A 15353-nucleotide genomic window follows, 5' to 3' on the forward strand; every position below is an offset into this window, starting at 1 on the left:
GGCAACCCCTGATATTCTATTGGCAATTTCAATATTTTAGGTTCCTTGTTATCTCATCTACCCCCTGTAATAATTCAATATACTTAGGAAGGCTAGACGATGCATTAATCTCAACACATACTCTAATAAAATCCAGTCTAGATCTCCCCTCAATCATTGGATCCGCATGGAGAGGCATGCCCAGGGCACTAGCAACTGTAGAGTATCCCTTACTATTCCAACCTTCAAGAGGGACCCCATAAATTTTATCCCACACAGGAATAACCCAGCCAGTGTCTCTGAGAAAATTCATATTGAGCTCCCAACGACGAAGGAAAATATGATAGCCCGCAAATTAAGTGATGCAGGTCAGTATTGAAAATTTAAGCATATTACCAATACTATTAAATTGAAAGAAATAAAATCTGGAGGTGTTTGATAGTACCTCACTGAGTCCAAATCGTTGCCACATCCTTCGAGCCAGTGACCGAACCACTTAGAATGGATGGAGATACCATTCTAAGTGTGCTTTTTTTGAAAACTGAATCTTGGAGATACCATTCTTCTGAATGCACGGGGTATATATTTCAATTGTTGTTACTTGTGCGGGTTTTTTTTTTTTATCAGTAATATCTGCCCACGATTTCAAGTTATTTTTTACCGTACCCATGTCTTCTATCCCTTTGTCTTCACTCTGCTCGGAAGATCCATTACTAGCATGCACGACCGTGTCATGCAAGACCGTCGCTTCCCTGATCAGATTCCTCAGCCTCCGTTGAGCTTACGAAGGCTACGGATGAGGGTTCACCTCCTTCTCTCCCACTGAAGCCATCTGTTTCAGGGTAACCCAGATTTTCCCGACCCGATTGCAGAAGACGTCCAAGTCGGGCTTCCGACACCACCAAGGCGAGTTGTTGGCTTCCCTTTTCCATTTCCGCTGATCTATCTTTCCCCAAGATTGACTTTCCGGTTCCCTCAAGCCCTAATGACGCCTCTTCTAGTTGGCCTTTATCAGTTTCAATACCCCCTGTTTTTCCATCCCCTGTTTTGAGCGCATCAACTCGAATAGCCGACGCCACAATGCTTAGTTCTTTGTTCACCTTCTCCCTTGTGATGCTCAAGAGTGTTGCCCAGAGTCAATACTACTTCCAGCCCTTGAGTGCCTTCCTCGCGATTGCCATTTATTCGAACCGAACGCGTCACAGGAACATGGGGTCCTGAAATTTTCTCCTTTCTCACCTTCGGTCCTGATTTCTTCTACCTCCATCTTGCTGCAGATCTTTGTTTGCATGTTTGGAGCCCCTACCCGAGCCTCGTGGCATCCCTTAAGCTCACCGGTTCTAGATTGGAAGATTTGTGGAAGTGTATCAATAATTTCCATATCCAGGTGGCCAGAACTTTCTTAATGTTATGGAGGATCTCCCAAAAGACCAAGGCTCGATAGCCAGTGGCGGAGACCGGCGAGAAGGGGCAGACAGCGGTGGCAGAGGCCGGCAGCTTAACGCGCCAGTGATACCAAGGCAGAGAGAGAGCAGATCAGGAAAGCAGGGCGAGCCCAGATCTTAGATTGGAGACAAAGCAAAAATCGAGATCCAGGAAGGCAGAGGGGCAGGGCTGGCGCGATACTGGGTCACGGTGGCTTTCACAGATCGTAAAGAGGGGGAGATGATGATGATGGCGACGGCCGGAGCTCGAGAAGGAGAGAACAGAGATAGAGACAGTGGTGGCCCGAGGTGTCGGTGGCGGCGATGGCAGAAGCAAATCGACGAACTGTGGCGGTTTGCAGTGCGATGGAGGTCTCGAGGTGATCTTGTCGCCGGCGATCGGAGAAGGCAGATCGGAAGATCGCTGGATGTGAAGCTGAATCACTCCAAGCAACCACAGATCCATGATGACTCTGTAATGAGGCTTAATAACTATCTGGGAGAAGTGGGTTATAGAGGAAATGGTATCTTCTTGACTTGGAGGAATTTGTCAGTGACGGTGCCGGAGAAGAAAGACGACCGGCAGTCCATTTTGGAAGGAGTCACCGGCTATGTTGAGCCCGGCCTGGTTTTGGCCGTCATGGAGTACCCTTTCTTACCCTTCTCAACTTCACTGTGACTTCAGTTCCCTTGTTCTGAGGCCTACTCTCTCATAAAGCATTGCACTTTTAAATTGGAAATAAACCAACGCCTAACAATAGAAGAAAGAAATAACTATTCCAGCCCCAGGGTATACCTCCGCTGCCAAAGGAATAGTCTTTTGGGGTGGATGTTTTTTGGGCTCTAGATTCCGTATTCAAGCTCTAATAAGGGAAAAAAATTTAATAGTTAGAGTGATCTTAAAAGTTAAAAATTACTTGTTCGTCCTCACGTTTGCGATGGGCTAAGGATCAAATTGGCTGTTGAGTTCTCTGATTTACATTTTTTGCTGATATCGTAGAATCGAATAGCGAGAGCGTTCGTGATAATGTGTTAATTAAAAAAAAGAAATAATTATTTAATAAAAAAAGAAAAAAATTATTAATTGGAGCCTATTTTTCAAGTGTGAAAGAGAAACCAGAATTTGGACCTTAAATAATAAAATTTATTTTATGGACAGGCGATTGAAATAGGACTATAAATTTTTTTATGAATTTTTAAATAATAATTTTAATTAAAATAAATAGGTAATTTTTATAGAAAAAAATATTTTGAATGCTATTCTCACTTGCAAGTTAACTTCATTTAATATACATAAATTATTTTATATGTCTTGGCAGAGGAGATTTGATGTGGCTTTTGGAATATTTGTGGGCTTTTCAAAATCATATTCTTTGTCCAGAAATATTATTTGGACAGTTAGAAGTGAAAATTAACTAGCGTCGTACTCTTACACTAATATATTGTATTATGTCTCCAATCAATGCAAATGTACAATACACTAAACAAAAATATCAAACCAAGTGTTATTTTAAGTGCCCGAATAACATTTTTAGATCCATAGCACAATAGAATACTCTTTATTGGAATGAAGAGAGATGGTACAACATCTCTACATAACATAACGTTTGTATATAACGTTTTTATAGGAGGACCATACATGGAGGAATTGGAGAGAGAATGATTTAGTTCGGATAGGCCTCAATGATGGAAAGCAAAGCTGGGATCCGGATGATGTTATAGCGTGGGAAGCCTCCTTTCTCCAGCACTAGTTTCCATTCAGCCTCGGTCCTCTCTTTTCCACCAGAGCTGTGAGCAAGCATTATCAGATCGTGCACAAATACCGTGTTATCAAACATGCTTTCACCATCTGGCTTCAGAATCACTTCCATTAGAATCACCTTTCCTGTCTTGTCTGGGATTGCCTTCCGGCAGTTCTTCAGGATCTTCACACAGTCTTGGTCGCTCCAATCATGCAAGATCCACTGCACGAATTCATGATTAGAAAATAAATTAAACCATCTAGACAGTTAATACTATTCAGGAATATTGCTTAATTAGTTAACTAATAATAACTTGTTATGTTTTGTGTGTTTAAAGTATTTCCAAATTTAATTCCATTACCTTCATGAAAACTGCATCAGCCTTTGGAACAGACTCAAACATGTCACCTCCAATATGGGTAACTCCTGGGTACTCAGGTGCTGTGGCGACCACATGTGGTAAATCAAAGTTGATTGCTTTGATGTGTGGATAGGCCTTGGTGATCTCGGATGTCGAAGTTCCAATCCCACCGCCCACATCCACTAGCGACCGAATGGAATGAAATCCATCTTTGTACGCAGCGACGATTGCGGTAGTGGTGACCTTGGATGTACATCCCATTGCAGCGTTGAGGACCTTGCTGAAATCTGGGTTGGCGGAGCAATAGTCCCATATCTCTTTGCCATGTGCCTTTTCGAACGCAATCCCACCTTCCCGCACACACCTGCTGAAGCATCGCCAGGGGGCTAAAGCCCTGGGGTCGCTCGACAAAAGTACGAATGGCGCCAGGCTCAGCTCAGCATCGTGCAGCAGGAACTTGGAGGCGTGGGTCAACCCGTAGAGGGTCTCTCCGCCGTCATCCGACGGAGGAGTGGCTGTGAAAATCTTTTTCCGAACCAGAAATCTCATGATTCGCTCCAGGCTAACGATATCAGGGGAAGGAGCGTCGATGCCGGCGACGATTTGGGATAGGCTGATTGGACAGTCGGAAGAATGAATAATGTCAGCTATGCGGAGCTCCACCGCACACTTGAGTGCCATGACGTCTGCAAAGCTCAGCATCTGTTGCCATATCTCTGCTTGGGCATCAAGCAATACCATTGCCTCTGCATCAATGGCTTCCTTCTCCATAATCATTCCCCCTCTCTCTCTCTCTCTCCCTCTCTATGTGTTTAAGCTTACGTATAGAAGAGACTTTGCTTGCTTGTACGGAAGATGAATATAAGGGTGGCTTTTATAGGGGAGTAGTGCTACGGAAGATGAATACAAGGGTGGCTTTTATAGGGGAGTAATGCTATTTGACCCCTGAAATGCCACCCAGAGTGCCACCCTCTAGATGTCGCGATATCTTAAATGATATCCCCATATGAGAGGGTAGCAAAAGTTTCAAAATTCAAATGCCTTTATCTTTCTCTCTCACACCCTTCTTTCTTCATGACCCTCCTCATTTTGGCCTTCTCTCTCTCTCACTCTCCCATGCTCCCCTTCGAGTAGGCGCGTTCCTTCATTCCTCTCGCTCAGGCCATCTCTCTTTCTCTCTCCACCCCTATGCGACAGCGTCTCTGGCATCCCTTGAGCTCCTTCCACCCTCGATCTACAAGGAGATAAGTCTTTAATTTTATTAGCAAAGATATATACGTGTTATTAGGTTTTGCCAAAACTTTAAACTTAGATCTACGAAGTTTCGGTCATTGGATCTTGGTAATTTTTGGATATGTTGGTCGATGGGGATAGGGGTGTCGGGTGCTTGCCTCTGATTGCCGAAAACCACCTGCCACGATGGCCGATGGCGACTGGCAGTGCGTATATACGCACTATGAGTTTGGTTGAAATTTTAAATTTAAATCTATAGAGATTCGGCTATTGGATCTTGTTGGTTTTTGGGTATGTTGCTCGATAGGTCCTTGGGTGTTGAGTAGTTACCTCTAATCGCCATAAACCATCGGTTACAGTGGCCAGTGGTGGTGGCAGTGTATTTTTAAGTTTGGCCGAAAATTAAAAATTAGATCTATTAAAATCTAACCCTTAAATATGTCTGATTTTTTTATATGTTAACTCTCTTGACTTGGTGTTTCTAATGGTAGGCTCTGATTGTGAGAAGATTCGGCCAGCAGTGGTCGCCGGCGACGTTGGCAGCGACGGTTGTGACTGTACTTACATACATATATTTATATATATTTACATATTCTCTTTTGTAATTATTTTAATTTATATTGTAAATATTGATATTTAATTATGAATTTGTATCGAAGATGTTGAAGTTAATATTGAATTTGTATTGTATTTGTGATCTATGAATATTTTGAAGGTTAAAATTAAATTGAATTGGTTGAAATTTAAATGTTAATAAATTGAATTGATTTGTATTTGTTTTGTGAATCTTTGAATTGAAATTAGTAAATTTATTTAAGAATTGAATGGTAAGTAATTGTTGTTAATTTTATTTGAATTTAGATATTTATTAATGTGTATATATATTTTAAATTTATATTAAATAAAATTTATTTTAACTAAAATTAAATATTAATATAAAATTCAATATTAAATTTATTTTAACTTAAATTTTATTTAATATGAATTTAAAATATATATCCACATTAATAAATATCTAAATTCAAATAGAATTAATAATAATTACTTACCATTAAATTCTTAAATAAACTTAATAATTTCAATTCAAAGATTCACAAAATACAATACAAATTCAATATTAACTTCAACATCTTCAATACAAATTCATAATTAAATATTAATATTTCTAATATAAATTAAAATAATTACAAAAGAAAATATGTAAATATATATAAATATGTGTATGTATGTACAGTCACAACCGTCCTGGCCAACGCCACCAACAACAACTGTAGACCGAAGCTTCCCATTATTAGAGCCTATCATTAGAAATACCAAGTCAAGAGAGTTAACATACAAAAAAATGGGATAGTTTTAACGATTAGATTTTAGTAGATCTGACTTTTAATTTTTGGCCAAACTTAAAAATACATTACCAACCACTACCGGCCACTGTAGTTGGTAGTTTTCGGCAATCAGAGGCAACCACCCGAGACCAAGGGCCCATCGACCAACATACTCAAAAACCAACAAGATCTAACGATCGAATCTCCGTAGATCTAAACTTAAAGTTTCGACCAAACCCATATAACGCTTACATACGCATTACCAATTACCACTGACCATCGCAGCTGGTGGTTTCCGAGGATCAGAGGCAATCACCCGAAACCCCTATTCCCATCGACCAACATATCCAAAAATCACCAAGATCTAACGGCTAAAACTCCATAAATCTAAGCTTAAAGATTCGGCCAAACCCAATAACGTGTATATACATATATATCACTTTAATAGATTTATCTCCTTTTAGATCTAGGCCAATGGAGACGTGTGACAGACAAGAAAGAGAGAAAGAGAGATGGTCGGAGTTGTTGCAATGGAGGAGACGATAAAGCTACAATGAAAGAGAAGAACGAGACACACGAGTTGTTGACAAAGGAACGAGACAAATGAGCCAAAAAAAGAGACTGCCAGAAGGGGAAGAAGAAAAGCGAGCGGGCTCGTGCGAGAGAGAGATAGAAAGGAATAAGAGGAAAGGTCGCGCAGGAGATAACGAGAGAGAGAGAGAGAGAGATGGGGGGAAGGTGAATTGAGGGTATGCTAGTAATTGGCTCAATGGGTAAATTTTTAATTTAGCTGAGGGTGCCATTTTGGAGGGCCAAATAGCATTATTCGGGGGGGGGGGGGGGGGGGGGGGAATAGCACTTCGAGGGGCCAAAAAGCAGTAGAATTAAATAAGGATTTGAAGTGACACTTAAAATTTGAAATGTAATATTTAAAGTAATAGAATTTGAACCACATTATATCCAAATGCAATCTTAGTGTTTTTAGCCAAAAATTAAAATTTTAAAAATTAATTATAAATTAAATAACCCCTTATTATATATATCATTCTTTACTAATTAAAAAAAATATATTCACTAGAAATAAAATTACAATGAATGAATTTGAACTGAAGCTTAACCTTGCCTTAACAAGATAAAAGAAGAAATATTATCACTTGGAGGGCTTAAGAAATAATAAGATTGAATACTTCAAAGATCTACATTAATAAATTTGTAATCATTTGAGCTATGTATGTAGGGGAGAATCCAGCAATCCAGGGTGGGGTGGGCTAAAAAATTTGGACTCGGCTATCACTAAAAAATTAAAATTTTTACTTTTAAACTTTAAATTTTATTGTGGGTTGCCATACGTTTCAGCTCAAGACAGCTCACACATAAATTTGCTCTTCAGCGTATGTTCTAATCTATTAGTGTGCCTCTCTTTTGTCATGTTACTGCTAAAGACTTAAATGGTTTTCTTGTTAGATGCAGGTCACCAACATTGCTTGAAACCTCCCCCCAAAAAAAAACTTTTGACACGTAAATTGAAAAAAAAATAAGCACTTCACATAGTTAATGCTTCTAAATTTAGTTACTGTTTAATGCCTCTCGAGGGACACACATGGTAAGAAGAGGTACCATGCGATTGAGTATTGTAAGCAACACTAGAATATGCACGCCCTAGTGAGGTGGATCCATGCATGGCAAGTCTGAATATGGAATATCTACCCATGCATGGTAAGCTAGGATATGGGACATTTGCATAAAAGCCTAGATATGGAAAGTTTGCCTGATGGTAATCTTGGATATAGCAAGTTTGGGTGTGTCGAATCTACTAGTATCATGCCCAAGCACAATATGCACGTGGCCTATATGGTAGTACTCTTGGGATGTCGTTAAACTTTTTGTGTGACATTCTGTGTTATCGGACGCTTTTATCTTTCATTATTAGGAATTCATTTGCCATGCCCCTATGTAAGAGCTTAGAGTTTTTGCATTTGAGAGTCCTCGTGGGTTTTAGTGCGGTGAGACACAAATAAAAATTAAGTAGGTTAACAAGATTGGAATTCATAACCTCTAAATAATAATAATTTTTTAAATAACTTTATTACTAGACTAAGTCTCAATTTTATTTAAAACTTTATCTAAAGATATTAAAAAGTAATATGTTACCATCAAACGTCACTCCTCTACTACTATACAGTCAAACACACTAATTTTACTTTTTATTTAAAAATATTTAGTCTAATTATCAATTGCATGTCTGGGAACTATCCCAAGCCTCTAGATTATATATTAAAGAGAGGTGCCGTGGGTACAAGGATACAGATATATGATTAGCAAACTAATTAAGGCATCGATAATGTCAATAACGATGGTGAAAACAAGTCCTCAAAATAGACTAAATTTGCTCCTTTGCTTGCAGTAAATCACCACAATACAATTAGACATAATGAGAAAGGCATCACCCAACTGGTTAAACTGAGTTACGTTTCCTGCTAGGATAGTCAGCAAACTACACCCCTTTACTAGTCAATCCAACTACAAATGAATAAAATATATAGTAAAATCCACCACCATGGTATTAGTCCAAGTTGTTAGAGTTCCGTGGCAAGGTTCTTAAGTTCTAAGTGTACGAATTTTGAGGCTAATTTTTATTATTATCTCTTGTGATTTAGTGGGCTCTAGAATACCAAGTACGTGTTTAATTTTATAGGGTTTTAATTAAGGGCGATAAAAAGTCATATGTTTGAATTAAATTTTTGTATAGACGAATATGTGGGCTTATGTGTAGTTAACATATATATCTATCATCTCAAACAACAATTGAAGCGTCTCAAAGAGTTATCACAATCTTAATGTTTTCCTTTTTAATAAGAATATCTATTTTATAACTGTTATTTTCAGTCCATCAACACCCTATCAATTTAATCCCTTACTTTATTATCGGAGTGTATTGATGGTGAAGTATAACAACACCGTTTAAAGACTGGAGGGTCAACTACAATCCGTCGTCCACGTGTCAGCGGATTGCAGCTTAGCAACCACCCAAGATTGACCTTGAAGCCAAATGGCTTCCTTGAAAGCATCAGTAATAACCACATATTCTACTTCAGTGGAAGACAGTACAACCAGAGAGTGCAGCTGAGATTTCCAATTGATGCAGTTACCTCCTAACTAGGGTGAAGAAAAATGTTGTAGTGGACTTACGAGAATCCCTATGATCTCTTGGAAAGTAAGGTCAAGGTATTTTTTGTTAGTCAGAGTACTATTCATTTATGTAAAAATCCTATTTATCATGAAAGAATTAAACATGTGGATGTAAAGTATCATTTTGTAAGAGACCAGGTGAGTGATGGAGTTGTTACAATCCTTAAAGTGCCAACTGAGGACAATCTAGCCGACATGGGAACAAAGGTAGTGACTGCAGCCAAGTTCAAGCACTGCTTGGGCTTGTTACATGTTGAAGTTGGTTAATCTAAACCAACATGAGCAATGAAGGTGAGGATTGAAGTGTGTTGCACTGGTTAGGGTCTGATCGTTAATGCTTCAATGTGGAGATTGTTGATGGTGAAGCATAACGACATCGTTTAAGGATGAAGGGTCAGCTACAATCCGTCATCCATGTGTTAGCGGATTGCAGCTTAGCAACTGCCCGAGATCGTGCCTATTCTCTTTGATGGTTTTGTCCTTTACGATGTGTAATGTTGATTGTCGATGCTGCCTTTATCTAGTGCAATCCTAGCCCTTCAATCTCATCGTGAGTCTCTTATTTATTGCATAGTGCCTCGAGATTTGAAATAGCAAGAAAAAAAGTGTGAGAGAGATAATGAATAATGTCAACTATGCGGAGCTCCACCACACACTTGAGTGCCATGACGTCTACAAAGCTTAGCATCTGTTGCCATATCTCTGCTTGGGCATCAAGCAATACCATTGCCTTTGCATCAATGGCTTCCTTGTCCATAATCATTCCCTTTCACTTTTCTCTCTCTCTCTCTCTCTCTCTATGTGGTTAAGCTTACATATAGAAGAGACTTTGCTTGCTTGTATGGAAGACGAATACAATAGTAGCTTTTATAGGGGAGTAATGCTATTTGGCTCCTGAAGTGCCACCCTCGAGATATCGCAATATTTAAAATATTGCAATATCTCGAATGATATCACGATAAGGAGGTAGCTAAAGTTTCAAATTTCAAATGTCTTTCTCTTTCCCTCACACCCTTCTCTCTCACATTCTCTCTTTGTGACCCTCCTTCATCTCATTTTGGCCTTCTCTCTCTCTCTCTCTTACTCTCCCATGCTCCCCTTTGAGTAGGCTCATTCATCTCTTCCTCTTGTTCAGGCCATCTCTCTCTTTCTCTCTCTCTCTCTCTCTCTCTCTCTCTCTCTCTCTCTCTCTCTCGCGTCCGACTGAGCCTTAAACGTCCCTTGGGCTCGTTCTAGCCCTGATCTACAAGGAGGTAAGTCTTTAGTTTTATTAGCAAAGATATATATGCATTATTAAGTTTTGCCAAAACTTTAAACTTAGATCTATGGCGTTTTGGCCATTGGATCTTGGTGGTTTTTGGGTATGTTGGTCAATGGGGATAGGGGTGTCGGGTGGTTTCCTCTAATCGCTGGAAACCATCGGCCACGATTGCCAGTGGCGACTAGCAGTGCATATATACGCACTATGGGTTTGGCCGAAACTTTAAGTTTAGATCTATAGAGATTCGACCATTGGATCTTACTAGTTTTTGGGTATGTTGGTCGATGGGCTCTTGGGTGTCGGGTGGTTGTCTCTGATTGCCAGAAACCACTGGCTACGATGGGCGGTGTTGGCAACAATGTATTTTTAAGTTTGGTCGAAAATTAAAAATTAGATCTACTAAAATCAAACCGTTAAATTTGTTCTTTTTTTTTGTATGTTAACTCTCTTGATTTGGTGTTTCTAATGATAGTCTCTGATCGTGGGAAGTTTCGGCCAACAGCATTGGCGACGACGGTTGTGACTGTACATACATATATATATTTATATATATTTACATATTCTCTTTTATAATTATTTTAATTTATATTATAAATATTGATATTTAATTATGAATTTGTATCGAAGATATTGAAGTTAATATTGAATTGATTTGTATTTGTTTTATGAATCTTTGAATTGAAATTAGTAAATTTATTTAAGAATTGAATGGTAAGTAATTGTTGTTAATTTTATTTGAGTTTAGATATTTATTAATGTGTATATATATTTTAAATTTGTATTAAATAACATTTATTTTAACTAAAATTCAATATTAATATAAAATTTAATATTAACTTAAATTTTATTTAATATAAATTTCAAATATATATACACATTAATAAATATCTAAATTCAAATAAAATTAATAATAATTACTTACCATTCAATTCTTAAATAAACTTAATAATTTCAATTCAAAGATTCACAAAATAACTACAAACTAATTCAATTTATTAATATTTAAATTTCAACAAATTCAATTTAATTTTAACCTTCACAATATTCAAAGATCACAAATACAATACAAATTCAATATTAACTTCAACATCTTCGATACAAATTCATAATTAAATATCAATATTTATAATATAAATTAAAATAATTACAAAAGAGAATATGTAAGTATATATAAATATGTGTATGTATAAACAGTCACAACTGTCGCCGCCAATGCCATCGGCGACCACCATTGGCCGAAACTTTCCACAATTAGAGCTTATCATTACAAACACCAAGTCAAAAGAGTTAACATACAAAAAAAATGGGACAAATTTAACTGCTAGATTTTAGTATATCTGATTTTTAATTTTCATCCAAATTTAAAAATACATTGCTAGCCACCATCGACCACTGTAGCTAGTGGTTTTCGGCGATCAAAGACAACCACCCAACACCCAATGACCAATCGACCAACATACCCAAAAATTAGCAAGATCCAACGGTTGAATCTCCGTAGATCTAAACTTAAAGTTTAAGCCAAATCCATAGCGCGTATATACGCACTGCCAGTTGCCACCGGCCACAATGGCCAGTGGTTTCTGACAATCAGAGGCAACCACCTGACACCCCTATTCCCATCGACCAACATACCCAAAAACTACTAATATCCAATGCCCAAAACTCCGTAGATCTAAGTTTAAAGTTTCAATCAAACCCAATAATGTGTATATACGTGTATATCACTTTAAAAGACTTACCTTCTTCTAGATTGGGATCAATGGAGACGTGTGGTGGGGGGGGAGGGGGGTTGAATTGAGGGTAGGTTAGTAATTGACTCAATGGGTGAATTTGTAATTTAGCTTTGGGCGGCACTTTAGGAGGTTGAATGGGAAATTCTATTTGCAACCATACGTTTTGCTTTTCATAACCCACTTTTAATATTCCTAAAATATCCTGAAATGAAAACTCATATTTGCCCTTCATTTAAATATTTGACACTCAACCACCCATCATTACTCTTCAAGCGCGTTCACTCACTTTCTCGATCAGGATCACCATAGCCACTTTACTCACCCACTGAACATCGCACAACCACTATTATTCAATACTTAGCATTACGTAACCACTATTATTTAATACTAAATATTGCTCAGGCCAATTCTCCTCGCCATAACCAATTACCAGTACTATCAGCAGTTACTACTAGCGATGAAAGATTATTATCCATTATTATTTACATAGAGTTTGATGAAGAAGATAACGAGTATTCCTATTCCTGTTTTGTCGAGAAACAACACAATTTACAACATCTATCACTAGTTCAATAACATAATTTACATATACATAGAAGATGGATGAATTAAAAAATAAAAGATACGCCTTAAAACCCACCCGAACTTCGGGGTTCGGGGATGCCCCCGAACCTCGAGATTCGGGGGCTAGGGGATGCCCCGAACCCCAGGGTTCGGGGTGTTCGGGAAATCTCGAATTTCAGGATTCGGTAAGCACCCCGAATTCATAGATTCGGGAAAAATTAATTCTCCCGAATCCATAAATTTGAAAAAAATCATTTTTCCCGAAATTATGAATTCGGGAGAGTTGTATTATCCCGAACCTTGAGGTTCGGGAGAATGCAATTCTCTCGAATTACATTATATAACATATTATATAATTAATATAATGTTATATGTGTCATATAATAATATATAATATGCATACTATCCATTCTCCCGAACTTCAGGGTTTGGGAGAATGTAAATGTGTATAATATATTATATATTATAATACTATTATATATATTATATAATATATGTATATTATATTATTATATATTATAATTATATACATATATATAATGATTTTATATAAATTATTTCAAAAGTATATAAATTATCGTGCCCAAATATTTGGATTAATATTTTTTTTTTGAATTAATGTTGCTTTAATTTTAATTTTTTTTGAGTTAAATACAAATTGTAATAAAATTATATTTATTTTTATTTATATTAAATTTATGACATTTTATTATAAATTAAATAAAATTAATTTAAATAAAATCTAACAACAAATACTAAAATAAAATATTATTACAATGGGATAATATTATTAAATAAAATTAATAAAATATTATTACAATGAGGTTCGGGGAAGCCCAACCCCCCTGAACAATGAGTTTCGGGGGGCTGGGGCTCCCCCGAACCCCGCTGTTCGGGGGGCAATTAGCTCCCCCGAACAGCGATGTTCGGGGGAGCTAATTACCCCCCGAACAGCGGGGTTCGGGGGAGCTCCAGCCCCTCGAAACTCGTTGTTCGGGAGTTGGGGGTTCCCTCGAATATTGAGATTTGGGGTGTGCGAGTTCCCCCGAATCCCTAGGTTCGGGCGATAACCAAGCATCGGCTGGCTTTTAGGAACTCCGACGAGTCCCAACACTATCGCATCTATATGAAATCAAACTAGAAGGCAAAATTTTTATCTGGTTATGCGATTTGGGGGATTTCAACAGACTATACGAGACAAGCAAAGTGGGCGAGGCAAGCAAAGTCGGCGGCGCTGCCACAGAAGAAGAAGAAGAAGAAGAAGAAGGAGGAGAAGGAGAAGAAGAATAATAAGATTTGATGCGCGTGGGCGTAGTTTTTAAGGGTTGAGTGTGTGGAGGGTATATTTGGCATATAAATGGTTGTACAAAATAATAAATGTGGCTGTAAATAGTAAAATTTAATATTTTAATTAGACTAGTTACGAATAGCAAATTCTATGGTTATAAATAGAATTTTCCAGGCTGAATAGCACTTTGGGGAGCCGAATAGTAGAAGCAGAAGAAAAGCAGTATAATTAAATAAGGATTTGAAGTGATCCTTAAAATTCAAAATGTAATATTTAAAGTAATAGTATTTGAACCACATTATATCCAAATGCAATCTTAGTGTTTTTAGCGAAAAATTAAAATTTTAAAAATTAATTATAAATAACCCCTTATTATATATATATATCCTTCTTTACTAATTAAAAAAAATTATATTCACTAGAAATAAAATTACAATGAATGAATTTGAATTGAAGCTTAACCTTGCCTTAACAAGATAAAAGAGATAATATTATCACTTGGAGGGCTTAAGAAATAATAAGATCGAATACTTCAAGGATCTTCATTAATAAATTTGTAATCGTTTGAGCTATGTATATAAGGGAGAATCTAACAATTTAGGGTGAGGTGGGCTAAAAAAAATTGGGCTGGGTTATTAGTAAAGAATCAAAATTTATACTTTCAAAATTTAAATTTTATTGTGGGTTGTCGTGCGCTTCGGCCCAAACCAACTCACACATAAATCTGCCCGTGTATGTTCTAATCTTTCTCATGTTACTGCTGAAGACTTAAATGGTTTTCTTGTTAGATGCATGTCACCAACATTGCTTGAAACCTCCCCAAAAAATTACTTTTGACACTTAAATTGAAAGAAAAATAATCACTTCACATATAATGCTTTTAAATTTAGTTACTGTTTAATGCCTCTCGAGGGACACACATGGTAAGAAGAGGTACCATGCGATTGAGTATTGTAAGCAACACTAGAATATGCACGCCCTAGTGAGGTAGATCCATGCATGGCAAGTCTGAATATGGAATATCTACCCATGCATGGTAAGCTAGGATATGGGACATTTGCATAAAAGCCTAGATATGGAAAGTTTGCCTGATGTTAATCTTGGATATAGCAAGTTTGGGTGTGTCGAATCTACTAGTATCATGCCCAAGCACAATATGCACGTGGCCTATATGGTAGTACTCTTGGGATGTCGTTAAACTTTTTGTGTGACATTCTGTGTTATCGGACGCTTTTATCTTTCATTATTAGGAAT

The 15353-nt window shown here is 37.4% G+C and overlaps 1 protein-coding gene across 1 annotated transcript in view; it reads right to left on the reverse strand.

The window, feature by feature from the left end:
* Positions 1 to 3043: 3043 nt before the first annotated feature.
* Positions 3044 to 15353, reverse strand: part of LOC127811585 (xanthohumol 4-O-methyltransferase-like) — a 51993-nt gene continuing 39683 nt past the window's right edge. Inside the window, exons 2-3 of the mRNA XM_052351575.1 lie at positions 3507 to 3749; positions 3044 to 3367 (exon numbers count right to left, since the gene is read on the reverse strand). Of these exons, the coding sequence (XP_052207535.1) occupies positions 3068 to 3367; positions 3507 to 3749 (543 nt within the window). The 3' untranslated portion in view covers positions 3044 to 3067. The remainder of the gene's footprint in view (positions 3368 to 3506; positions 3750 to 15353) is intronic.

Source organism: Diospyros lotus, chromosome 10 (assembly GCF_014633365.1).
Source record: "Diospyros lotus cultivar Yz01 chromosome 10, ASM1463336v1, whole genome shotgun sequence".
Classification (NCBI taxonomy): domain Eukaryota; kingdom Viridiplantae; phylum Streptophyta; class Magnoliopsida; order Ericales; family Ebenaceae; genus Diospyros; species Diospyros lotus.